Consider the following 27881-nt stretch of genomic DNA (forward strand, 5'->3'; position numbering starts at 1 on the left):
TTTTGTGTCACTCAATACAGATCCATGACATAAAACGTCTCTGTGCTGTCGGTATGTCACAGAGCCAGATTCCATGGCAAACAAACCCGTCAGGCCTGCATTGTGGGTCCAAAGTGAACAGTCAGCCCTGGTTCATGGCCGGCTCTGTTTTGAATGTGTCGTCTGAAGGTTGGAAACCACCTTGCGGAAAGGCATGTTCCTTACTAAAGGATTCCTTAAAGTTTCACAAAGGATATTATTTCCAAATACAATATTTATGTTATAATTTAGACTTCATATATTATTCAAATGCTAACCTAGCAATTCATTTGTACATATTATCTTAAAACAAATTTAAAATAAGGTTATCTAAATGACATTCTTAAAATAGTCCTTATAAGATAGAAAAACATGTTATCCTCTTTAACTGATTTTAAACAACACAATATATACACTACCATTCAAAATGCGGGTTGGTGAGATTTTTTTAAATTTACATTTTAAATGTAATGTTAATATTCTGAAATTATAACTCCTTATTTATATGGAACTGATGCATGTTCTCAGGATTCTTTGATAAATTGAAAGTGGAATAGAACAACATTTATTTGAAATAGAATTTTTATAAATGTTGTTAGTCACTTTACATCAGTATAATACATCCTTGCTGAATGAAGTATTAATTTATTTGATATATATATATATATATATATATATATATACAGTAAATTATAATTATCTCCTGCACAATGAAGAAACCAAGTTCAAAATGTACAATTTGTCTCTTCACACAGAAAAATGGAAGTGTGAACAAGTTGAGTAAAGTACTGACACGGTCATTAAATCTTAAACTATAGCTTCTAGTTCCTCAAACTTTTGAACTTTTTCTCCATTGTCTTTGCAAATCTGAAGCACCTCCTCAAATTCAATAACCTCTATTACCAGGTCACGGATCTCCTTCACAGAGCCCAGGGGACTGGTTTCCTCCTCTAGGTGTGGTGAAGACTGGGTTTCTGAAGCTTTTTCTGGAAGATCCATGATTTGTTTGTCTGTGAACTTTTTATAGATATGTCCAGCTTCTGCATCTTCAATAGATGAGCAAACGTCTATTGGATATGTGCTTTCATCACGTATCTGTGCTTTAATATGGACTGGATCGTCTGACGAAACCGCTGGCTTGCTGTTGTCCTGCGTTTCAGCAGGGTCACCATCAGAGCCAGAGGTTTTCATACAGATCGGACTGATTGCTGTTGTGGGCTTATTAGCAAAGTCTGAAAAAGTTGCATCATCTCTTTTTGGTGAACTAGATGTACCAGCACTTTCTGTGGCTTCTGTTACCATAATAACAGGGGTGGGAATGACATCTGTGGCGATTGTGGTTGTTACGAGTTCTGGTTTAGTCTCGGATGACGTAATCGAGGTTGACGTTTCAGCAGTGGCATATTCATCCTCACTGCTCTCCTCTAAGAGTGTCTTGTTCTCTCCATCACCGATTTGTCCCATGACAGGCAGAGCTTGGCTCAGTGTGCTACTTTCTGACTTTAGCGAGTGAACAGTCACGGATTTGTTTGCTGTCATGCCGTTGCCCAGCAGCGGGGAGGGCGGCAGGGGCGTACGCAGGCTCGGGGAGGTATTTAAGTGTCCTGGGCTGCTGGGTGCAGATCCCGGGGGAGTGGAGGACAGGCTGGACACACTGAATTTGTATTTGCTCTCTGTCAACAGGTTGAATTTCTTCAAGCTGGCTGCCTCCTTGACCACTGCCAATCACAAATCAGATTCGAGAATATTTTAGGCAAATCTAAATAAGTAATAATTTCTTGTTCTTAGGGATTTTTATATATATATGGTGGTGGCCCTAAAATGAATTAGGAGTCACAGTCTTCTGAGCAACTTTTGAAATATATTTTAACCACTGGGCTCTAATATGGATTTAATAATGTATGTACAGTACACTACTACCATTCAAAAGTTATGATTAGATTTTTTTTTTAAATATATCTCATAAATTTGCTTGATCAAAATGTTTAAATATCATTACAATTTAAAATAATTGTTTTCTATTTGATTATATTTTCAAATGTATATTATTCATGTGATGGTAAAGTGAATATTACTCCAGTCTTCACATAATCCTTCAGAAATCATTCTAACATGCTGATTTGGTGCTCAAGAAACATTTCTTATTATTATTACCAATGTTGAAAACAGCTGTGCTGCTTAATATTTTTGTGGAAACCATCATACATTTTTTTTTGTCAGAATTATTTGATAAATAGTGAGTTAATTTCAAAGCATTTATTCAAAATAGAATTTTTTTTTTTAATAATGTAAAAGTCTTTACCATCACTTTTGATCAATTTAATGCATTCTTGCTGATAAAAGGATTAATTTAATTAAAAAAGATCCCTTACGGATCCCAATATTTTTTAAACTATTTCTTCAAATAATGTCATTTGGTTTGACTTTTTTTATATAGACATCATCCGCATGCAAAAATGCATGAAAACTGTGCTTTGTACTTAATAATGCCTAATATCAATAACCTCTTTGCGAGAAAACTTGTAGTATTGTTGTGATCATGTGACATACCCATGCTGATGTCCTTTTCCAGTATCTGGTGGATAATGTCCTCATACAAGTTTTCCACACTGATGAAGTTTGAATAATCGGCGAATATGTATTGCTCAAATTTAGGTAGTTCCTAAAGGTACATTTTAAGAAAAGACATGTCTATTAGGAAATATCAAACATGTATGGTTGGTATTTTTAAGCTGTTAGTGCTCGTATTTCTGTGTCATTATGCAATCTCAAATGTACCTCTTTGAAGGATGGGGCCAGATGCTTCTTGACGCTGGGTAGAGTGATGTTAATCAAAGCTTCCTGGAGGATCCTCTTTCTCACTGTGCTGCTGTCGTAGTCAAATTGCTGTAGAACAAAGATAAATTAAGCTAAGCAATCTGACACAGCCATTTGTGTTTGCAAATGAAAAGTTAGATGCTTACCTTCAGAACCCTGTTCGAAGCCTTTTGCATAGCCATCGTGAGATTGATAGATGGGTCCTCCAGAGCCTTTCGCACAAGCAGCTCAAAGGTGTACTTTAAATTCTCCATCAGCTAAAACCATCACACAACAGACACGTCTGAAACCCTAATCAATCACAGTAAGACTAGAGAGTGTAAGCAAGCAAGTCAGAAAGGAGTTGGCTTCTTGGTTGTAGTTTTGGGTACCTGTTTTAAGTCGATCTCTGTGCTGTTCGCCAAACCTTTGATGCAATAGTTGAAGGTTTGCTGTAGCTCTTGGATGTGATCTGCCAGTCCACTCACTTTGTCATAACAGCTCTGTAAATTAGCCTTACTCATCTTAAACAGAGCAGCCTTAAGAAAGAGAGCAACAGAAGAAGAGATGTTTTAATATAAAAATAAGAATAAAAAAATATTTTAGCTTAAGAAATGGAATATAATGCACAAGATGTATGGACTGTTTATGCTGCTTAATCATACATTTTTAAGCTCCTCTCACCTGTCGGAGTTCCTCCTTCTGGTCAGCATCCTCGAAGTCCTGACAAAGCTGTTCCATCATGCCCTCGCTCAAGTCCCTGGCCTCTGTGAAGCCCAGGCTGATGGGCCCCATCACTTCCTCCAAGACGGCCGGCAGGTAAGGCTGCACCTCCTCGGTGCAGTATTTTGTTGCTGGCTCAGCTACCATCGCTACCCAGATTGAGAGAGTAAAAATATGGTACAGTACATGGTAAACACCCACATATACAAATTTTTACAACAGAGTAACTGAGGCCAAAAGAGATCTTGTGGGTAACACTTTCTTGTTACATATGTTGCCTTACTGTTGTAATAACAGTAAATTATGCATAATTACATGCAACTAACCCTTAACCAAACCATATTCCTAACCCTATAGTAAGTACATGTTAATGTAAGTGTTAATTAACTTTACTCCGTACTTAAATGTACTCTGTACTTAAAATAAAGTATAAACCAACTTGCTTTACTGATGGCCATTCAAATGAAATATACATTTTGTGAGATATTTATAGTACATTATATTTTATTTATACATACACTACCGTTCAAAAATTTGGGGTTGATAAGATCGCGTATGCTCACATTACAATTTTTTTAAACTTACTAATATTTATTAAAGTTTCTTTTTACTAAAGTTTCTAATAATTTTATATTTATAAAAGTATTACTATTTTCTATTTTGAAATATATAATGTTTGAAATGTATGGTTCCATTACCCCAGTCTTCAGGGTCACATGATCCTGCTGGTTTGGCGCTCAAGAAACATTTCTAATTATTATCGATGCTGACAACATTTGTTCTTCTTTATATTTTTGTGGAATTCATCTTTTTTTCAGGATTCATTTATGATTATAAAGTGAATTGCTTCATAAAAGTATACATTTACTGTGAAAGGTAGTGTACATCAATGTTTGGCAAGTTGACAGTTTTTAGTTTCAAGGCTCTTAAAAGCTTGAAATTGACACATGTTTAGTGTGCTCATGTACCTCTGAGTTTTTTCTCCAGGAAATCTCTTGAGCTGGTGATCTGGTCCATGTCAGAGCGCATGCGTGGCTCCTGCTCTTTCGCCATGTCTTTGCACTCCTCCTTCAGTGTGGTCAGCCTTTGCAGTAGATGCTCTTGCAGCAGAAAATAAGCAGCTTCAACTGTCTATGAGACAAAACTGTTACATAAGTTTTTGTAACGTCCATAATCACAGCTATGGAATGTAACGTGTTTCTGGTATGTTTGTCCCACCCTTTAGAAAACACCAAAGGGACATTTCTGGCCTTAAGCTATTTGGGTGTGGGGAATCCTACATGTACGTCAACATCACACACCCAAGCTTCAAGTATAAAGGACAGGTTCTGGAGAAACCCAATGCCATAATGGAAACCAATTTGGACAATCACTAGGACAGGAAAGAGACGCACTGCAAACCACACTCTTCTCTTGTCTGCCCTCTTGCTCTTCATACATGGCTGCAGTTCTTTCTCCAGATAGGGCATCAAGTCCTCCATGAACAGATTAGCAAGACCCTAAACACACAAACAAACAGATTCAGAAATATTACACATACATCTGTAGCTAGACATGACTTAAACCCCTATGTGGCCCAATTTATGTAAACTTAAACCACAGACTAGACTATGTTTACCTAAAAACCACAAAATCAATCATTGATCTGCCTTCAGTCATTTCTCAAACACAATCCGAATCAAAGTATTTAAATGAACAGACTAATGTGACAACAGGTACCAATATTAATAATGAAATACTAAAGTAATAAGCCAATCAAAGCCAAGTTTCACAATGATTTAACCCCCTTATCCATGATTCAAGCACAGAAAAGTATCAAATAGTTTTAGGAAACTGCAGAAAAAGTATGATAAAAGAAACCAAAGAACGAATTGTTAAATGTATTATAAATATGCAGAATGTATTTTATATTAATGATGTTATAAAATGTGCGTGTGTGTGTGAGTATGTATATAAATATATATTTCACAGAGTTCATACTGTGAGCTTCAGGACACTTCATGGCACATGTTGCTCTTTCAGAACTACCTTCTTCTAACAGAAAGTTAAATAAATATGTGCAGTGAGATGCACTGACAAATGAGGTGTATCGATAGTGCATTGACACGTTGGCAGGTGAAAACTACAGTGAAACTGCCTGTGTGCTGCATTACTCAGATTCCACACATGCTCTGATGTAACAGCGTGTGACTTGAGGTTTTGGAGACTGAGTACAGATAATACGTGTAAGACTGTATGTATTATACAACGGGGGAAAAAATCAAATTGTATTCAAATCTACCATTTAGTGAGGAAAACAAATTATTTTGGAAAAAAGGTGAATTATACCTTTATAAAAGGAAATATGTTTTGCAACTTGGTTCCAGTCATTTATAAATGATAAAGATTGTCATAACTGTCACAGTAAATTACAAAACATTTAAAAAGCTTGAACATTCCATGCCATACTAGATGAACAAAAGCTATCTTGTTTATTTTCAAAAAATGGTTTAAGTTTCTAACAACATGTGCTGTCAATGTGAACCAGCACAAATGTGGAAGGACACCTACCCGCACATCGCTGCCTATGAGCATATCCCATGATTCATACTGGCCATTCTCCTGCCTATAGAGTTGAAAGGCTTTGAGGAAAGCTTTAACCTCACACGTCTTCTTCTTGAGAAAATCTGTTGAATAGACCAAATGTTTCCCGTTTAATATAAGCTGATATATTTCTTTACACCACAACTTCCACTGGGACTGGTTTTATTACAGTGAAAGTCATACCTTTGTTCTGGTGGCGAATGCAGTCAGATAAGAACGAGATGAATTCAGCTTGAGAGTTTTCATCTCGGAAACAGAAATAGGAATCTCGGCGGTACGGAAGTCTAAGATAAACTGGGTACTTCCCCGGCATGTCCGCCACAGGGGGCGCGAAATCCTCCTGGACATCTGCATCATAACACACACAATCACATTTTACTCCATTATGTTAGTTAATTCACCATTATGTTTACTGTATGTATAACAATTATTGTATGTTATATATTATGTTCTTCATAAATCTTTTCAGTAAATAAATGATGATTTATAGAAAACAAAAACAGAACTGTTAACCCTCTGGGGTCCTTCGGCCCAAATGGACCCGAAACATTTAAATATTTATTTTTAAAAAATCATAGCTTCATCGGAATGGTCTGAAATTTGGTGAGGGTTTTGGTACTTGGTATATGAACACCCAAAAAAATTGGGGACAGGTATTGAATAATCAAAGTGGTTGTAAAAAAATTGTCACACTCAGGACCTTCGGGTCCAAATGGACCCGGCATAGGAAATGAATGGGAAATTGGCAAAAATGTGAAAATACCGAGTTTTTTTGTGCGTACAATCTACAAATCAGCCACGATCCAGAAAAAAAGCACACAACAGTGAAGGGGTGAATCTATAAAACATCAAGTGTGCAAAACAGACACATCCACACACACACACACACACACACACACACACACACACACACACACACGCAAACACACTTTTATACATAAACAAACTAAAAAAATCAGATTTCATATGTGTTTTGCATTTTTAAAATGCTCAGTTTGTCCACCAGATGGCATCCATCTAATTTCAAAAATTGCTTTCATGAGGTCTAGGCTTGACTCTAAAATGAAATACAGCTTTAAAAAAAATAAAATACATTTTTTTTTTTAAATTTTCTATTATATTCAATGGGGGGGAAATTGGGGGAAAATGGGTCATATTTATTGCATAAATATTAATTATAAATCATAAAATTATCTCAAAACACCAAAAAATAAAAGAAAAAATATTATAAAAAACAAGTTAAAAAAAATGATGATTTTCTTTTAATAAATATGAATCCCACCCCTCCGGCCCATTTGGACCCGAAGGTCCTGAGTGTGACTCTGAAACCCCAGAGGGTAATGCATGGATGAATCGTTCACAATAATACCATTACCATAAAGAAATTGACTAGGGTCAATTTTGATTTTAAGCCAAATTTAAATGAAGTCATGTTCTATTAAAAACAAAATAACATTTATCATTAGCTCAGTAATGAATGGATTTTAAAAGACAATATTCAGTAATATTATAGATTCAACCGCACTGAGACTATTGAATGAGAACAAAATTTGATATGAATTGAGCTGAGCTGGATAATAACACTAACTTTGTAACATTGACACTGTTATTGAACTGAACTGAATCAACAACACTGATGCTTAATAATAATTCTGTAGAGCTGCTTTACAGCTGAAACTGAATTTGTTTCATAATTGATGAATTCTACAACCTTAACACGGTTACTTTCCTGTTTATTACTATGAAGCTGCTTTGACATAATCTGCTAAAAAAAAAAAATCCTCTTTCTGCTATATAAATAATTGTGACTTGACTTATTGTAAAGGGAGAGTTCATCCAAAAATGAACATTCTGTCAACATTTACTCAACCTCAAATTGTTCCAAACCTGTATACATTTCTTTGTTCTGCTGAACAGAAAGTAATATATTTTGAAGAAAATGGGAAACCAAACATTTGATCGGCCCCATTGACTTCCATAGTATGGAGGGGAAAACAATTAGGCCTATATGGAAGTCATTTGGGCCCATCAACTATTTGGTTACCAAAATTCTTCAAAATATCTTCTTTTGTGTGTCAATTTATGCTACATGGCATGTGTTGAACTCCACTAATAACGAAAAGAATGTCTACCCAGCTAACAGGGAACACTCTCAGAACTAACATTGTAGCTGGATAGGTTCTCTCAAAGTTATGAACAAATGTTCTTCAAGTAACATTAATAGAATGTTTGTTCAAAGTTATCTGGTCTTTAATAATTGCTGAATAAGTGTAAAATTAGCTCACTTAAAATGTAAGCATGGGTATTTTAATTAATTTTACTCACTGTTGGTGCAAGGGCAGGCCTGGTCAATCATTTCCATATATTGTTCTTCTGTAGTCAGAATGGTGCCCCCTGTAGGCACCAGTCTGTGTGTTGGAGGGGCACCTTTCACAAACGCCTGCAGAAAAGCAGGTTAGAGATGCTGAGGTAGCGGTACCTCAGTTAGCAAATGTTCATTCTCAGATGGGGAATAATGGCTAATACCTTGTAGCTCTCGTGGCACTCCAGGACGTGACAGGCACGCATCACAATATATCTCTCCTTCCACTTCCTGCCGTCATCAAAGTACCGGACAATTTCCTCATACAGCACCTTTCCAGACTCTGGAAGGGCCTGGATAATTAAATGTGATGTGTGGAGTTCATAAGAATAAATGAATACAGATATTTCTGTTAAATCCTTATCTGAGATATCTGATTCCTACCCGTTGTTTGAGGAACTGTGTGCGTTCTTCTTTCCGTTGTTCAAGTTCATCTTGGATCTGTGACAGGTAAGCCAGAGAATATTGTTTCCTATAAATCGGTGCGAACTTCTTAAATTTCTCATCCACTTGCCCTGCAAGACAACACAATTTTGAGGTCATTAGCCTACAATATTAAAAAGACTAGAACTCAAGGTCTATTTTATTCTCAATAATTACAAACAACTGCCTACTTGCTCAGCACGATTTAATATGGCATGAATTGATCTAACATTTACTTAGTCATACATTACTATGTATCATAACAATAATAGCATGTAGCATCAGCTCATGCCCTGAGATTGTGGAAGTAAACAGTCATTTTCCAATTCCAGAGGTGATGCTAGTGCTGCAAAAATTACACTCCACCTTTATCTAACGAACCACAACTTTGCGTATATATATTTTTTAATAAATCAGTTAAATGATGAGATGCTATATTACAGCTGGAAGAATCAAAAGTCTACTGATTAGAGGATATTTCAGGTAACGTTACATGCGCTAACCTAACATCCACTTTTCTTTGCTGTTTTTCTCTGTCATACAGTATGTTGTTTTAATTATTAAAACTTTACAATAAGGTCCCATTAGTTAATGTTCATTAATGCATTAACTAACAATGAGCAATACATTTGATACAGTATTTATTCATATTTGTTAACTGTTTATTGTTATTCATATTAGCTTAGGTCCATTAAATAATTAACAGATTCTAGTACAACTTTTTTAAACAATGTATTAGTAAATGCTGAAATGATCATGAACTAAAATTAAGAGAAAATGCTTTTAAAGTATTTTCATTGTTACTTCACGTTAACTAATGTAGTTTCTCATCTTAACAAATGAAACCTTATTGTAAAGTGTTACATTAAAGGAAAATGTTTCATGAGTTTTCCTAAATCTCTCTTTAATTCCACTTAGCGCTTCACCTGGAGAAGAACGCACCATCAATGTGTCCAACGTGTAAAAACAGATGGCAGTACATCATCCAAAATAGCCACAGACCAAATGTGAGTAGAGAGGAAATTTACATTGGGTTGTCTAAATTACTTAATTGTGTTTTTCCCAGTACCACATACAACATTAGCTGAACAATACAGCAGTGAACAGGGAATATTAATGTGTTTACAGCCAATCAGACTGCTTATTCCCTGCCTGAACATTTAAGCATTCTTGTCAGTACCCTACTTTCAAACCTCATAGATCTAAGGTAGAATCATACATGTTTAAATTTCAGTTTGGAGGCATGAGAACATATAACATACCACATAAACATGACTTACATGAGGCATGGTATATGAATAATCTCCAGGCTATTTATTACTATAAGTGTTATTATATTACTTAAAACAGAAAGTTGTAATTGGTCAGTACAGTATTCAAGTCATTCAAAAATAATCAATAGTATCAGCTATGACTCAAAACACTTAATGAAATAGCTATAACACTGCGCCCATAGATTTACCCACAGAATTATGTTCTTTTTTCCTTAAACAGACTGAACTTTAGGATTTAACTCATAAACCAGAATGACCACTTGTAGAGGGTGTTTCTACTTTTTTAATTTCCTCATTTTAGAGCCTTACATTACGTAACAACTACATTTAGACGACAGCTACGGCATTCACTTCCATCATATTTCACAATGGAGTGAAAGTAACGAGCCGCTATGTCATTATTTTCACTCTCTCGCCAGTGTGCATTTCTTCATGCAGTCTTCTTAAAACTATTGTTTTGTGTGTGAGAGAGATTCATTGTTTTGGAAGGAACCGTAGTTTTGAGATGTCTTGAATTCTTGAGCTCTGACATTTGAGATACTTTGCCAACCATAGACGTTTGTGACATGGCATGACCTGCAAAGCCAGTTCTATGTGAAAATACCTCAACACAGACATCATCACACTTCACCAACCCTTCAGCAAGAGGACAAGGTTGCTCAGGGAATGTTCGTAAACACCTCTACATGTGTGTGTGTGTGTGTGTGAGAAAGAAAGAAAAAACTCCTTGACAATGTGCAGCTGTTGACAACACACTCTCTTTTAACCAGGTGTGAAATGACAGCACATGAATTTCCTGTCAGCTCATTCTCAGGAAGTGATCCCATTTGTTTCCCATGTGTTTTAATGACACAATTAACATGATACTAAACCCAGAGTAACATTATCTGACAGATTTAAAGGGATAGTTCACCCAAAAATGAAAATTCTGTCATCATTTCCTCAGCCTCAAGTTGTTCCAAACCTGTATGAATTTATTTCTTCTGCTAAACACAAAAGAAGATATTTTGAAGAATGTTGGTAACCAAACATTAGATGGGACCCCATTTACTTCCATAGTATTTGTTTTCCATACTATGGAAGTCTATGGGGCCCATCAACTGTTTTGTTACCCATATTCTTCAAAATATCTTCTTAATTCTTTAAATATCTTGTCCTATTTTTAGTTTAACTGCTTCTATTGTTCTCATTTGTAAGTCGCTTTGGATAAAAGCGTCTGCTAAATTAATAAATGTAAATGTTTTCTTCATTATAGTTACATTAACTACATCAAGCTCCCAAAAAAGGCATGTTTTCTCTGCTTGTGCAACTAAAACATTGACTGTAAAAAGTGTGGTGTCATGTGACAATATTTTCTAGTTAAAGCAGTTGTTAAATCTAGTTAAATTCTCTAGTTTTCATTGTTGGTTCGTAACAGAAACTATGATGCTATCAGAATTTACATCTATTCTAACACTCTGTTTAAATGTTTGTATTGCTCAACTGGTAGAGCGTAGCATGTGGAACTCCAAAGTCAACATGGGAATGTCAAATAGCTTGAATGCTCTTTAAATTGCTTTGAATAAAAATGTATGTTAAATGCATAGATATGAAAAATACAAATTATAATTCAACTTATTGTGATGGGGCTGAAATAATGTAATGCTTTTACATTAGGTCATGCACATCAAAATACTAATGGTACTTTGCAAGCCTGTAACCACATTATAAAAGGGTTATAGTTTCAAAATCAGCCAATGAATAATCCTTATATATTGAATACTTTTATAATATTTGGGAGACACGCCCCGTATAGTAGTTACAATCTTTGGGAGCTGTCAGTTCAGCAGTAACTTTTTCGAATGAAATTATCACCGGTCAATTTTCAGGCTCGTATGTTCCCGTTTCCGGACAATGAGATTTTCATTAAAAATCAGTTCTGTGAATGAAATGGAGTATAAAAAAAAAAAACATTCCGAAAATAAACTCTATGCTGTAATGCTCTTTCTCGTTTTGTCTGCTAACATCACTCTTTTCTTTACAAACTACAGATGTGAATTGCAAACACTGGCTGTTTTTCCATTTGAGCAAATAGCAGAGCTGAATTTAATCCTTTAGTCTCTGACACACTAAAAACTTCCACCCATATAGTTTGAAAGGCCAAGAAGAAGAAAACAAACAGGTTTCTGCCTCTCACTTTTCAGGTGAGATGGTAGAGTGACTCCAGTGATCTAATGGACACTAATGATAGTCATTTAACAAATTCAACAATTTTTCTAACACTGAATGGCCATGTGATTTAGGACAATAGAAAACATCTCAAGCATTTCAATCTACAATTTCAGAAACATCCTTCTCATCCATCTTTCAAACATTACTGCTATTTCCACACTTATAAACTATGCCAAACCTCTCAGTGACTTAGAATGACCACATAAAGTTCCTATACACATACCTTTTATGTAGTTGGATTGATTTTCATCCAGTAAGCTGGATGATGTTCCCATGCTGCTCTGCTTAGTTCAGGTGAGCTCTATTCTGCTCTGGTGAAGTTGATTCAATGTCTCTGTATTCACTACTGAGGGAGAATCTGAAAGCAGGTGTTATATTTCAGGACTGTGGGAGTGGCATGAATGAAACTGTTGCATCAGGACAATCAAGGGCTGTCTTCTAAAAGGAACTGTCAACCTGATGCCCAAATGCTGTCTAGGGAGGCAGCTCACTAAGTTTTGACACAGTCACAGCCTATGATTTTATGAAAATAACATGCTATATGATATGTGTTTTATAAATCAGGCTTCTCTGTGAATGTGCAAGAGTATCTGAGCTGCGATCAAAGCTACCGGAGTAACAGTGGAAGGGACTCCAGGGTGCTTCAAGGAAGAACCATGGTATGTTTTGTTACATCTTTGTTTGTGAAATAAAATACGCGAGTGACATACTTGACAGACTTGATTCCATTAAGGTTTATTACCACGAACAGTTTCTATTCAAACTGTCATACCAGTAAGATAATTTAAGTGCATTTCAGGGAGGTCTAGACTTGTACTATGCAAATAAAGCTGGCGTGGCTCTAATTAATGACACACATAATTTTCAAGGAGATGAATCATATAAAATCTGAGCGAATTCAAGTCTCATTTCACTCAAAACATAAAAGAAAAATTATTTGTACCATGATATGTTTTTGCATTGTTTCATTTGCATAACAAAACACCACATTTTTTTTTACTAATTGCTGTAAGAAATAATAATAATAACTCTAATATACTACACACTGAATAAAAAAGCTCAAAAGTTAAGAATGCATTAATGAGAATTCTAGGGGAAAATTTGCTTAAATGTTATGAAAATAATAAATGAATGTGATATTTAAATTTTTTTTTTAAATATGCTAAATATTCTGTTGTTTTTAAAGTAAAATGTGGACTGGACGTGTTTTTTTATTCACCCATGCACTTTGTCAATGTTTTCAAATTATAATATTATAATGATATAATTTTAATATTATATTTAGATATAAATTATAATATACACATATAATGTAAAATGTTAGCAATCTGGAGAAAAAAAACAAGCAAAAGTGAAGTGAAATATAAACCTTTGACAGTCTTTATAAATATTTTTTGGAAATTAAAAATTCAAAAACCAAAGAATAAAAGTCAATACTGCATTACCGTCAACACAGACTTATTATTCAGACACTATGAAGCCCTTTAAAGCTGCAGTAGGGAGTTTTGAGAAAATGTTGACTTAGCCTGAAAATTTGAACAAGCACAACTTACAGGTCCAACCCCCTTGCTCTCTGCTGCGCTACAGCCCTCCCTCCACAGCTCCTCCCCCACAGCGGAGCCTGCCGTGAACGCACAGGTTAGTAAGCAGGACCACCGATGACGGCGGATTATAAACAGTTATGGAACATTCACTAATAGGGACGAAACATCAACAATATGCTTTACATTGACTATTGCCTGCCCATACTTTGACTACAAACTTGGTCCTCAAATCATTATGTATTTTGCAATACATGTAACTTTATAAGGTTGCACTCTTTCTATAAGTTATAGCTACTAAGATAACGTTAAAGGATTAGTTCACTTTAAAAAAAAACTTTTGCTGATAATTTACTAACCCCCATGTCATCCAAGAAGTCCATGTCTTTCTTTCTTCAGTCGAAAAGAAATTAAGTTTTTTAATGAAAACATTCCAGGCTTTTTTTCCATATAATGGACTTCAATAGGACACAAACGTTTCGAGGACCGAATGACAGTTTCAGCGCAGCTTCAAAGGGTTTTAAACGATACCAGACGATGAATAAGGGTCTTATCTAGTGAAACGATCGGTCATTTCAAAAATAAATAAAAAACTTTAAGTTTTATAAGCACAAAAGCTCGCCTTGCTCTGTTCTGTGATGCACGTTCGTGATCCTGTTCGAACTCGTTCATCCAAATGAACAAATCTTTTTTCGAGTCATTCGTTCGTTGAATGAACCAAATGACTCCAAAAAAGACTCGTTCAAAATGAACAAATCTTTTTTCGAGTCATTTCGTTCGTTGAATGAACGAAATGACTCGAAAAAAGATTCGTTCATTTGGATGAACGAGTTTGAACAGCGCTGTGCAAGAGAGGGGTGATCAGCGCGTACACGAGCGTGATTGACACTGCTAAGACATTCCTCCTGGCTCTGATTGGTTGTTTCTGACCAGGAGCGGTGTATTTCTGCAAATGGCAGTAGGACCACAGGGAGGAGCCAGAGGAGCTTGATTTTTTTCACAGATTATCTGTCTCATATTCTACTTTCAGGACATAATGAGAGTTTTAACAAATATTTGTTTACAAAAGCTACCTACTGGAGCTTTAATGGGTCAAAGCCTCAATGCAATCCACAAAAAAACATCAACAAAATTGAAACAACCCTTTTAATTCAGATCAAAATGTTTTTACTCCAGAACTTACTCAAGTTGTCATTGAAAATTTCTAAAATAAACAGGAAAACTGATCAATTAAAATAGCCACAGTTGACTTCTGTGCTGTCCAAACTCTTAATCTAAATATGTATCACAGTATCTAAAGTCAGAGAGTTAGACGTCGGTCTGAGCTGACAGCGTTGCTTTGAGGTGCGGATGAATAGGTAGGCACGCTGTATTTTGTAAGCACTTCCTTAAACTGTGGCAGGGTGGCGTCGGTTCGCACACCTGTTGGGTCAAAGTGTGTGCGGCTCACTCTAAACCCGGCCTCCGTGAGATACTGCAGGAACTTATTCAGCCTGAGAGAGAGGAACAAACCTCAGGGTCAGTTTCTACAAGTATTATGTATTGTACATCAATACATGACAGTGTACGGAGAAGTTTGCGCTGACTAACTTAGGCATGTTCATGCCGCGGATGCTGTGCCGATGGATGCTGTAGTAGAATGCTGGATGCTCCAAAGATGCATCTGATTTGACTTTCTTCAGCACATTCCCACAGTCCTCCCCTGTGGGCTTTCTTTTCCCTGAACACAAAAAAGTAAAAGAAAATACACTTTATAGTCTATGCAATCAATCCATTTCAGCTTTGATTCTACCATAAACCCTTCCTAATCTGGGATAACCTAGGAACAGTTAAATCCCTGAGAACAGCAGATAAAAGACATTGATAAAGCAACAAATACCTGACTGGTCAGATGTATCCGCCTCTTCAACCTTCTGTAAAGTTTTTATGACCACACCACACTCCACTAGACACAAATGTGTCAAATTAATTGAAATATACAAGGCAAAAATCAAGTTATGCTGAAAAAACAAGTTCAGATTTATCATCTCCACATTGTTTTTAACGATGAATAACCAGAAGATTACTGAAAAAAAACAGTGATGGGCAAAAACACCCAAACACACCTTGGTTGGAGAAGGCAGAGAATCCCGAGACAGGGAAAGGTTTCAGAGTGGTGCAGTCAGCTTCACAAATGAGTGTTTTCACCAGAGGCTGGATGTCTTCCATATTGTGCTGCACTGTTGCCACCAACATCCGCCTCAGAAATCCAGTGTTAAACAGAGGACCGGCCCTGGTGGATGGAAGGGGTCAAAAAGAAAAAAAAAAGATAGTCATTAATGAAGGAATTAAGCATTATCATTCTAAATGTTTTATAAACAAACAAAAAAAAAAGTATGAATGACATCATCTCACCAAAGTGGTCCAAGCTCTACTGCCGTTTTTCCTGGCATACTCCCATGGCACTGGCAGGGCAGCTGTCTGTACAGGTTTTCTGTATATACCATAAGCAGGAACATGTATTTACATTTATGGATTTGGCAGTTATACATTTGATCACTTCATGCATTCTATGGGAATCAAACCCATGACCTTGCCATTACTGTTGCCAATGTCAACTATTTTGGCTACAGGGTGCACTATCAGGATGCAGCTGTTTGTTTGTACAAGTGCTTTCTCACCTTCCACCATGCTTCCTGGCTTGAAGAACACCCTTTCTTCACACCACTGGCAGTGCAACAGCTGCCGTAGTTTCTTAGAGGACTCATCTGCCTGGGTGGGCCCTCTAAGAACTCGCACCACCACGAGGACAAAGTGCTCGAGAGCTACGGCCAACAGCACTTCAATCCCTTTGTTGCAGCGTGCAGCAGCCCTGAAATGACATGCATTAACAAGACGGTTTACAAACTGTCTAATAAAATAAATAGGTGTATGCTGATTCATTTCAGAAAGACCTGCCCACCTGGCCACTGATGCCAATACCATACGTGCTGCGAGTTCCCTGTAATACTCGGTTCGGACTATCTGGCAACCGTAATGTCGAAGCGTCACATTCAGGGATTTAGAGTAAAGCGAACCGGTGTCTGTTGACGTCACAGAGACAATGCCCAGGTTCCGAACGTTACGAAAAGCAGCGTCCAGATAGTTTACAGCCGTTCCAAATGGATCAAGGTGTCTGATTTAAAAACAAGAATGCAATAAATTATTATGGGTACAATGTTTTTAGTAATTATGACCAACAGTTCATCAGTCTCTCACTCACATGTAGTCAAAGGGTCTCAGGTGCATGATGACATTGGCGTCCATCTTCACCACCTCCACGGAGGCAATGGGCGAGTCTGCATCTCCCGCTCCGTCGAGCTGCCGGCCCGTACGAGTGCCCTCTACTCGGATGTGGTTCAGATGACAATTCTCCTTAATCATCTTCACGCAAGCTTCGCTTAAGTCATTTATAGTAACCTTTACAGAGTTGCGCAGATGCTTTGCCCACTGCAAACCCATGATACCTACAAAAAGGATCAATATGTTGCACATGTATGCAAATATGTAAGGGATAATGTAGAGCGAGGCGGTTGTTATAGTGAATACAACCCCGACAGGCTGATCAGGTCTTGAATCAGTCTGAAGGGGTGGTATTCGCTATAACAACTGCCTCGCTCTACATTATCCCGCTTATTGCATAGCTACCTACCAAATAAATCAATAATTTGACTCAAAATATTGATTTAAAAAGGAGTTTATTGATTTAGAAACGATTGTATTGCTCCAGAGTGAACAGAACTGTGTCCATGGCAACGCTCTGTTTTTCATGGCTACGGTGTGTTATAACTAGCAGCGGTATATTATCAAGAAATAACAGACCGCATTCTACATTAGAATTCAACCAAGCCATGTAATAAAAATATATGACCCTTTCATTTTTATTAAATCAAAAAACTGAGCAGTGCTATTTATTATCATCATGAGATGTCAGCTCTTTGTGTACAGTAAATTTCCTACCAGTCGCTCCAAAGGCATCGAGACATTCGAGTGGATTCCTCTCCTCAGCAAGAACAGCAAGAGAGCAGAACACCAGTTGCCTACAACAATCACATTTTAGTGTGATACAATCATCAAATAATCAGCACAATGAGATTATGAAGGATTTTTTGGGGGGCATTTTCTTACTTTATTATAGGTTTTTTCAACAGGGTGTCCCTGACCCATAGGTAGGCCTATATTTTTTAATTATTTGTCTAAATATTATATATTTATATAAACAGAAATAAAATATTAAGTATAGCTTCAGCCAAAGTTACATTTAATATGCTAAAGTACAAATAATTATTTTATTGTAATGTGGATTTACACATTAATCTTTTACGAGGTACACATTCAATCTCATAACGAGTCGTTCGTCAAATAGAAATAATTATCCGACCTGTTTGTCTTCATCTTGCGGTTGAAGTAGGTGTCAGTCTTCTGGGGTGTGGTGTGGTTGGGCAGGAGCTGGACATTGGTGCCCAGTTCTTTCATAATCTCATAAGCCTGTCCACCTGGGACTGAGAAAGAGAATTAATGCGGACAAATTATTTGGTAAATATTAACTAAATGCAGAGGAATACCATCCTTAAAAAACTGTAAAATGGCTGAGGCATACAACGCTCTTCAGATGCTGCCTACATAAATACCATAGTGAGTGGATTTAAAATGCAATTGAATGAATTAATTGCTTAGTGCTGTAGCGAATTAAAGCATTTTATTGTTACAACCACCTCCTGAGACTTATTTAAACTAAAAAGCAAAGGCCAAGGTTAAGGACAAAGTTATACTGTTATCATTCATATCATTCCTGAAGAACTTCATCCTGTGAACGGCTAAGTGCTGTATGGTTTAGTTAGATTTACCTATTCTTTCTTACCCTACCTGAAAATTGAAAAAAGGACCACAAAAAAAATGGAACTATTATTTTTATGAAAACAATCCCAACATCTACATTATTCCACATCAACAAACTAGCATCCTGTTCATGCGGTTCTCTTTTAATGGCTATTGTCTCACTCTGAGACGCTGTCAGCACAAATATCGGTCATGTCAGTAACAGTAAAGCACGTCAAAAGAGGAAGCATATAAAACATTTTAAACAGCAATAGAGTAAAGGCTCACCAGGTTGTTCAAAGGGTACATCTGAGCTGCCTGAATAGCTGGCCTCGGTCTCACCCTTGTTGAAGTGGCGTTTGAGATGACTGATCATGTCTGTCTTGCGAGCAATAGTGACAGAGCAAACCACACAGTGGTAGTGAGCCACAAGTCTGCTTTGAGTCTGGAGATGAAGGGAACAAATACATAAATGTATTAATTCAAGAGGATGTAATTAAATAGATGTTTTCGATCTATCTGTACTGTATAACTACAGGCAAACAGGGCTACGGCTGGATATTTATATTTACGGCTGGGGTCAGCAAGATATTCTTCTTTTATTCAGCACGGATGCATTACATGAATCAAAAGAGACAGTAAAGATATTTATAATGATTTCTATTTTAAATAAATGCTGTTCTTTCTATTCACCAAAGAGTCCTAAAAAAATATTTCATAGTTCCCACAAAAATATTAAGCAGCACAACTGTTTTCAACATTGAAAACTATAAGAAATGTTTTTTTGAGCACCAATTCAACACATTCGAGTGATTTCTGAAGGATCATGTGATGCTGAAGACTGGAGAGTAATGATGCTGAAAATCCAGATTTGCTTTCACAGGAATAAATTACATTTCAAAAGTTATTTTAAACTGTTTTACTGTATTTTTGAATGTGGCATTGGGGAGCAATTTTTCAATGGTAGTCTATCTATCTATTTATCCATCTTTCCATCTATATATCTATATATATATAATAATGAGGTACAATCATTGTGAACGAACAGGTTTCTCAAAGCTAAGAATAACAATCATAAAGTTAAAAATTCGAAATAAAGTTAATCTGCATCTCTATGTTCACTTTAGAATAGAAAGGCTTTTTCGTCAAATTACAGCCATGGGATGTGTATGGGAAGAAACACGTCATCTTACCTGGTCAGAGCCTAGACTGGACTTGAGTTGTCGGCAAGGCAGATGACAGATGCACATCCTTTGGCCTGCAGGAGAGGAAACAAAATTTTCACGCATGAATTAGCTGCTAACCGAAGCAACAGCTTTCAAATGTGTGTTGGAAAAGAAAATGAGCTGCCTAAAGGGAACCATTTACTTTCAAATTCCACGTAAACTTTCCAGTGCAAGTTCTGCAGGTGTCGTCTAAGTTTATGACTGTAACAGGCCTTAAATTTCTCTTCTGGACACAATGGACAAGACTTCCTCCCGGCTGTCAAAATCAATGAACAGAGATATTTATTAACTTCAGATTCAGGTGGTCTGCTGGTGGTTGTAATAAACGGACAGAATAAACAGGTACTTCTGGTTTAAGTACCTCCGTTTAAATCCACAAGCATTTCGAGCCCTTCCAGTGTGGTTTGAATAGACACATGTCTCTCTGAAACAGAGACAGATGATTTCAATTCAGTGATTTAACAATGCTGAGAGACATCCTGTCTGAGGAGACTGATAATCGTTATATACTTTTTTTTTTATTAAGCGAACAATGCAATAAAGATAAGTACATAAAGAAAACAACAGCAAAAAACAAATATAGACTAATATAGATGTTGAAAAAGCAAGTATCAAACAAATAAGCTTGTTGACCACAAACAAGAAAAGAATTCATAATCATCATATACTGTTGAATATTTACCTGACACGATAGTGGAGGATGTTTGTGCAGTTTTGTCCTCTGTTTTCACTGGAGTTGTAGTTGCTGACTGAGTTGGCTTTTGCTCACACTCCACAGATTCAGCGAGGATCTTACTGGTATCAGTCCCAGTGTCTGTTAATACAAACCAATTCACACTTCAGCAAAATACTGTATATTGAAGCACTTAAAAAGACAACTTAAAGACAAAAGAGCTTTCCTTCAATTGACTATTAGCTGAAGAAAAACACAATTGATTGTACAGTAAGACCAGTTGAATGCAACTGTAATTTTCATCAATGCGAAATATATAATATTTTTAATTTTAATTTTTAATTTGTATGTCCCGGGGTTGATTTTTTATTATAACAATATCTTTTTGTTGTTGTTATATGAATACCACATTAAAATTGCCTTTTTACAATGTCTTAATTTTTTTAAAGCCTTTATAGAGATTTTATTGTTTCACCCTTGCTCCAGGCCAAGACTTTCAATGTTAAAATTGGAAAATACATCTGGATAATAATAATTTTTTGTGATTTATTGTGTTAACAATCTGGATTGGTTAGATTTGGTCACATGAGAAAAATAAATCATGCTTTGATAATCATAATTATAAAAAGTAAACATTATGAGATAAAGTTAAAATTATTGCATAAAAAGTATTTTCTTTAATAATAATTACGACTCGTTATCATATGTATGTCATAATTTCGATTTTCTTTTTATCACATAATTATGACAGCCTAGGAAATGGGAGAACTTAACGTTAAACTTTTAAACAATACAATTTATTTAAAAAAAAAAACATGATAAATTCGTGGAATTATCAACAAAACGAAGATTTAACGGATTATGTTTAGCTACGTAGAGGTTGAGGTTTGCAGAAAAGTCTCAGGACGTATAAAGCAGACACTGTAATGAAGAATTACTGTATTTTTTTTTAAAACCACAACAACAATACTGGAGCGCCCTCATATGTTAACCCATGTACATTTCCATGGAGTAACCAATCCCGCTTTCTGAGGCTGATGTTTCCAAGCAGAACGGCCCTAGTGCGGAGCTCCGCGATAAGACCATTGCTATATTTATACATTACTGTTATTCACAATTTATTGTTTAACTCAGATAATGCATCGATTGATTTAACGTTTTTGCTACCTAGTGACATGTCAGTTCTTTGTCGATATGCGCTGAGAATATTTGCGTTTTGAACATTTACATTATTTACACCTAGGTCCTATGGTGGAGCTCCATGAGGAGGCCTATATTTACTTCAGCAGTTTTGAAGTCGCATTAAGGATTAATTGCATAAAATACAAAATATCTAAATGATGAGTGTTATTTAAGGAACCTGAAAATCAGGGTTGAATAAATGTATAATTATTAATACAAATTATTTTGCCTTTTATATTGGCGTCCTGCTGGTGAAGTTGCTCAGCGTCCCCTTCTTTGAGCTCCGCCATTTTCCCAAACTAGTAGAATTCGTATCCGTACGCATTGAGCGTTGTTGGGCTCCACCAATCGTGTTCCCGTACACTACGCAAACTAAAAGGGCGGAAGTGAATTCATCAGAGAGGCAAAAGTAAGCAAGTGGTCAAGTGAACAGCTCTTATTTCTTAAAGAATTTTTTACCTTCTGTCATTCGGTGTCGTATTCAACAACATTCCTCCCGCCTGTGATAGGTAAACCTCTTTCTCACTGAAGCTGTAGAAAATAAAACCAAAACGTACTCTTGTAGACGCTTGAATTCCATGTTTCTCAGTAAGTTATAAGATTTTCAGTTGTAGACATTTAGGAAAGTCAGAAAATATGTGCTGCAATGTTAGTATTCGTTTGACATCCCTGTCAGTTGTATTTCTGTATGACCTAAAGTTGCCACATATTTACAAGTACTTAACGTTACACACTTACTAACGAGATTTCATTGAGAGCTTTATGTTCACTTGGTTTACATGGGCGGTTATCTGTTTCTCAAGGATGAACAGGATTTTTGTTTGGGATTCGCTGATATGCTGCCCTTTGGAGAAAAACGTTTTCTTTGTACTTAGTACTGACTAGAAATGCTCTCTAAAGTACTACATTCTTGTATGAAAAGAACTATATAAAAGTTATACTGTTATGATTGTAGCTGAAATCTAATGTAAACAATAAAGTCTAAAACTTGATGTCCTTACCTTCCCATGTTTTTTTACTAAATAATTTTAGTAATTTTGTTATGTGCTTTTATTTATACAATTTTTCCTATTCATTTTTAATTTACTTTTATTTCAGTCTTAGTCATTTTTGTAGGTCAACTTAAACTTACTTGATTTAGTTACATTTAGACATATCTAGTTTTGGTTTACCCGTGAAAGTGTTTCTTATAATATTTATATTACAATTCATTTAAGCTTTATTTTAATCAAATACATTTTTTTAAATAACAATAACAACACTGGTGCATTTCAAGCCATGCTGTACTGCTGTCCTCTTAAAAGTAACAAACAACAAACCTGTGGATTTTTTTTTTTTACATTAGATGCTGTATTTTTAATTTAATGTAAGGGACTGAAATCGTTTTCCAAAAAATGTTATTTTCTTTCGCAGGGTTTTGAGGATGTCTAGCAAGAAATCAAAGAAGAAGAAACACAAAAAGGATGAAAGAATGTCATCAAGCTCTTTCCGTGATGATGACAAGAAGGTGAGGACGTTTTTAATCTAGTTATTCCTACCATCTGAGTTATTCTAATTTTTTTTATTTCTCATTTATTTATTTCTCATATGTATTTTTTTGACATGTTCATTCTCATTCATATTAGCATTAAATTATTAACATTAATTCTTGTTTGTACGTAAATTATCTTGGATAAAAGCATTTGGTAAAAGAGTGAATGTTTTTGGTCATAGGAGAAAAGCACAAAGAGATTCAGCAGCCCAAAGAGCAAACACAAACATCATCATCGGTATGTAAGGTGGGTCTTGGGGTGTAAAATATTAGTAGAATTTAGAATTAGAATACATTTTTGAGTGTTTTTTTTGTACATACTTATTTTATATAGTTGTACATATTGTGTTTACAATATAATATAATGTGTTCAACTGACAGTGTGTAAGAAAAAGTTCTGCCATCTTTACCTTTTCCAAAGTTTTTTAATTTATTCAAGGGTCAATGACAGATAAGAATGCGCTACATCATGAAACCTATTTAAAATTGATGCAGTTTACAAAATCAGGATACAATAAAAGTTGTTGATAAAAAGAGTAATGAGTTTAATCGATGATTACTTGGTCAAAGGATACTACATTTTGCATCTGCATATAGCAAATAAGTAATGCCAAATAATTGCATAGCACTTCCAAGTGCACCTGAGAGTAAATAGATGTTCTAACCGTTAGTTCATCATGTAGATTTCTCGCTTACAGGTGTCATACCATCAGCATTCATTATGGAAAGGTCACGGGTTTGTGTTATTGTAGTTAGAGCCTTTTACCCTGCTTCAGCTTCCTGAGCTGCACATGCAAGTGTTGTAGATTTTTCCCTAAACCTAACCTAACCTACCATAACTTATACTCCAGCGCGCCTATACATTGACGTTAGCTGAGTCCACACTCCAGCGAGTCTCCAGTCGACTACAGCATCCGTCTGATCCTATACTCCAGTGAGTCTCCAGTCGACTACAGCCGAGTCTAATCCTATCATTCTAATTTACTAGTTTCCTTTCTTTTCTGTTAAATAACTTAGCTCCCTGAACTGACCTTTTGCGCAGCAGTAATATCAGACAGACTCCAGCAAAAATCCTTTAAATGCTTTAATCACGGCTGGTAGAGTACTCGAGCAGTTCTCAGAGCATCTCTCCCAAGAAGAAACTTTAAGCTAGGCAGGAGGATCTCAGACAAATTCCATTGAGAATCCCACCAGTAAACACAAATACAACAGTTTTTATAGTATGGGGGTATGGCAAAATGACATGATACATTACGACGAGTTTTCAAACCTAGACATCTGTCTTGTTTATTTTCCCATACATGTTATTTATACACGCACACACTCAAAGTCACAAGTTTTCAACTAAAGGGGAAACATACATTTCAAATTCAAATGTTAGGAAAATTTCCACCTCACGAGCAAACAAACTTTTTGAGAACTAAGAGCGATATATGCATATACAAAATAAAGAAGAACTTAATCAAGGCACCTAATGTAAAGAAAGTAAATAAAGAAGGCATTTTCTTTTACAATGTTTCCTTTTCATTGATTTACAGTTCTGACAAAGATGAAGCTAAATGGAGGAGGGCTATAGACTCACCATCAGCAAGAGGATTTGATACAAAATTAAAGAAGACCGATGCTGGAGACAGCAAGAGGAAGAAAGAAAGATCCAGAGAAAGCAAAGCAACTGAGAATTCCAGGCCAGTTTTCAAGTCACCTGTCACATATGATAAAGAGCAAGTGAATCCCAAAGGGAATCATGAAATTGCAAGCGCCCATGTCTCAGGGAAAAGCTCCAGCAGGCATGCAGGATCAACCCAGCCTTCTTCAAAGGATTTGGAGAAGAAGAGACAGGAGCTAGTCTCGAGGAGATCTGCAGCAGAGGATTGCAGGCGGACACCTGCAAAGGATGATGGTTCCACTGAGAAACTACAGGAGAAACAGAGGAAACCCATGAAAAGGACTTTTTCCCCAGAACTTCATGCTGAACCCAAACGAAGAGATGTCAATAAAATGACCAAAGTAGCACATGCAGACTGTAATTCTGAAGTTCAAAAAGAAATTTTGGTGGACCGGAGTTCCAAGAAGCTCGACCAAACTGTTGGTGCACAGAGTTCTCGTGGTAAAACTGTGAATGACAACTCAAAAGAAGCTTTGCCAGTAGTGAAACATTCTGGATCTAAACTGAAATTACTGGAGGATATTTCACCCAAGAAACAAGACCATGTACAGTTGAGTAATGTACCTGGTGAAATCTTAAAAGAAAAAAGGCCATCCTTTGGTGGTCCCACAGCAAAAGTCAGTTTCAAAATCCCAATGAAAGCCAGTGCTGTTAAAGTTCGGACAAACGCAAATATGTTTAATGTGCATTCTTCAGATAGCAGCACTCAATGTTCCACTCAGCCTTCTCTTCCTGGTTCTACTCCATCTAAACGCAAATATTTTATCGCACAGCAGCAAGTACAGAGGCCTAAAGAGATTTTGCTTCAAACCTCTCATAAACTCTCTTCTCTCTGCCCATCACGTCCTTCAGATGTTTCTCACCAAGTGCACACAGACAAAACAAGAGAGGTCTTGATACAAAGCAATACTTCCTGTAGGGCACAAAATGTAAGTGTCTTGTTTTTGGGCCATCTTCATCTGAATCAGTGGTACAAGACATTTCATTTATATATATTTATTAAGAGGAAACAGCAGTGAATTAGAAAATTCCATTAAAAGAATATTATTAATTCCATTGAATTAAACACAACTTTATCAGTTGTTTTACACCATTTCAGATAACTCCCCAAGAAGCTGAAGAGACCTTTGACTGTGACCATGAGGTAAGTTAACAATTTGCCTCTGTTTCAGAATAAAATCGTGTGTGTTTGTGTGTTTCTCATTCTGTTTCATTCATTGTTTAGATGCAGCTGGTGGAGGAACTTCATCTGGCACGTTCTGAGAGGAGACTGGAGGTGAACTTGGTGGAGAACTGTGGAGAGCTCACCTGCATGGACATTGATCCTCCAGAAGAGGGTGCCAGCACTATGCTAAGTAAGGTCACCTGTGAAATGTTCAAAATAACTAATTATTACTTGAATGACTAAGTAATGTCCTACAGTAGGCACCTTTTGTATTTGAATCATGGTCTGTTTGATGGATAGTTGTGCTTTGTGTCTGTGTGTGTTTAAACATGAAGATCAACATAAACAGGCCCTCCTTATAGTCCTGGATACCAATGTGCTGCTCAGCCACCTGGAGTTTGTGAAGAAGATCAGGTCACATGGTCTCAGTGGTAAGGAAGGCACTAGCTTTCAGTACTTTCATACATTTGGAGAATAATGTTGGTACAGCCTTAAACTCTAAGCACCCCTCATCCTAGGACTGGGGTTTCCCACTTTGCTGATCCCATGGGTGGTGCTGCAGGAGTTGGACTATCTGAAGAGTGGTAAACTCTCCAGCAAGGTGGAGGACAAAGCCAGGCCAGCTGTCCACTTCATCTACAGCTGCCTGAAAAACCAGGAGCCCAGACTCATGGGCCAGTCAATGCAGCAAGCCTCCCAAGCTGCCTGTGAGTTATTCCTATCCTGAGATGCAAGTGATGTGCCTCTACTGTATGTTTACTTTTTTAAGACATGTAAAAAGAAGCACACTTTGTTGCAATAAGTTGCCAATAAAATCCACTTGCATGTACATTTAAATTTGAATAATAATATTAAAAAATATATTCAATTGAATAATAATAGAAAATGTAATTGAATACTAATAGGGGAAAAAATCATAACTCCTACAATCAACCTACAACAATATAATAATTATTTTCTTTCTAATTTCATTTAAAGGTTATAATAATTTAAATACTTTTATAATTATTTTTTTTTAGAATAGAAATATAAAAAATGACAAAAGCACATGACAATATTATAATAAAAATGTGCTACTTTTTCGAGCCTGACAAATATTACCCCTCAGCTGCACTCTGGAAGTGGCGTTATTGTTGACGAAAACTAAAACTATTTTAAAAATTCTTAATTGAATGAAAGCTGAAAAAATATATATATATTAGATTAAAAACTTTAAAATCTTATATGAATATTAGAATTGTTGCATTTGCAACAAATTGAAATAAAATAAGTTGAAGTTGAATGCTAAAATCACTAAAATTCAATAAAAATGAACTAAAATCAAATTGAAAAAAGCAAATTAAATATATTAAAAATATATTAATTAAATATTAAGAAAGTTTATAATAGTATATAAATAATATTAAAATGCCACTGCATTGAGCAGAACACTGACATATATTCATGCACTAAGAAACTTTTTAAATGTAAAATAATTCAATATTAAGATCATATATACGATTCCAAAGTAGAGATAAAAGGGGTTTAAAACATAAATGGTTTTCTATGGTTGTGTACATACATTGCAATACATCACCAATAAATGAGTAACGGTAGTACAGCAATAAATGCTGTAATACTATAAACTGTGGTTGAGTCTCACACTGAAAGTATGTACTGTGCTGGTCATGG

The 27881-nt window shown here is 36.0% G+C and overlaps 3 protein-coding genes across 8 annotated transcripts in view; 1 reads left to right on the top strand and 2 right to left on the bottom strand.

Moving 5' to 3' along the window:
- Positions 1-746: 746 nt before the first annotated feature.
- On the bottom strand, positions 747-12738 carry niban1a (niban apoptosis regulator 1a). 2 transcript variants are annotated; one of them, XM_077220544.1, is made up of 14 exons: positions 12614-12738; positions 8867-8997; positions 8647-8775; positions 8446-8560; positions 6304-6468; positions 6088-6203; positions 4932-5036; positions 4506-4668; positions 3499-3686; positions 3207-3353; positions 2982-3092; positions 2797-2904; positions 2569-2680; positions 747-1736 (listed from the first exon to the last, which is right to left on the bottom strand). In XM_077220544.1, exons 1-14 carry the CDS (start codon positions 12663-12665, stop codon positions 826-828), a joined length of 2553 nt encoding a protein of 850 aa, XP_077076659.1. In that variant the 5' UTR covers positions 12666-12738; the 3' UTR covers positions 747-825. The 2 variants fall into 2 exon arrangements, with proteins under 2 accessions (XP_077076659.1, XP_077076660.1); XM_077220545.1 differs by having other exon boundaries at positions 3207-3349; positions 3498-3686; positions 12614-12735.
- The window catches only part of swt1 (SWT1 RNA endoribonuclease homolog), a 38216-nt gene continuing 19127 nt past the window's right edge, over positions 8793-27881 (top strand). Inside the window, exons 1-10 of one of the 5 annotated variants that reach the window (XM_077220540.1) lie at positions 8793-8932; positions 9824-9912; positions 12955-13049; positions 23262-23355; positions 23562-23626; positions 24918-25974; positions 26145-26189; positions 26271-26400; positions 26546-26641; positions 26729-26917. In XM_077220540.1, coding sequence (XP_077076655.1) covers positions 23272-23355; positions 23562-23626; positions 24918-25974; positions 26145-26189; positions 26271-26400; positions 26546-26641; positions 26729-26917 — 1666 coding nt within the window. In that variant the 5' untranslated portion in view covers positions 8793-8932; positions 9824-9912; positions 12955-13049; positions 23262-23271. Of the gene's footprint in view, positions 8933-9823; positions 9913-12954; positions 13050-22217; positions 22358-23261; positions 23356-23561; positions 23627-24917; positions 25975-26144; positions 26190-26270; positions 26401-26545; positions 26642-26728; positions 26918-27881 lie in introns of those variants that run through there. The other 4 variants (XM_077220542.1, XM_077220541.1, XM_077220543.1 and 1 more) reach the window with 4 other exon arrangements.
- Positions 15064-22193, bottom strand: trmt1l (tRNA methyltransferase 1-like). Its single transcript, XM_077220546.1, has 16 exons — positions 22078-22193; positions 20676-20807; positions 20355-20417; positions 20136-20249; positions 19961-20025; positions 19056-19212; positions 18331-18451; positions 17910-17989; positions 17173-17416; positions 16873-17085; positions 16592-16782; positions 16326-16404; positions 16037-16203; positions 15811-15876; positions 15522-15651; positions 15064-15424 (listed from the first exon to the last, which is right to left on the bottom strand). The coding sequence occupies exons 1-16, from the start codon at positions 22136-22138 to the stop codon at positions 15232-15234; spliced, it is 2076 nt and encodes a 691-aa protein (XP_077076661.1). The 5' UTR covers positions 22139-22193; the 3' UTR covers positions 15064-15231.

The sequence above is a fragment of the Siphateles boraxobius genome, unplaced genomic scaffold, assembly GCF_051911475.1.
Source record: "Siphateles boraxobius isolate OS27281-9 unplaced genomic scaffold, OSU_SipBor_1 8, whole genome shotgun sequence".
NCBI lineage: Eukaryota > Metazoa > Chordata > Actinopteri > Cypriniformes > Leuciscidae > Siphateles > Siphateles boraxobius.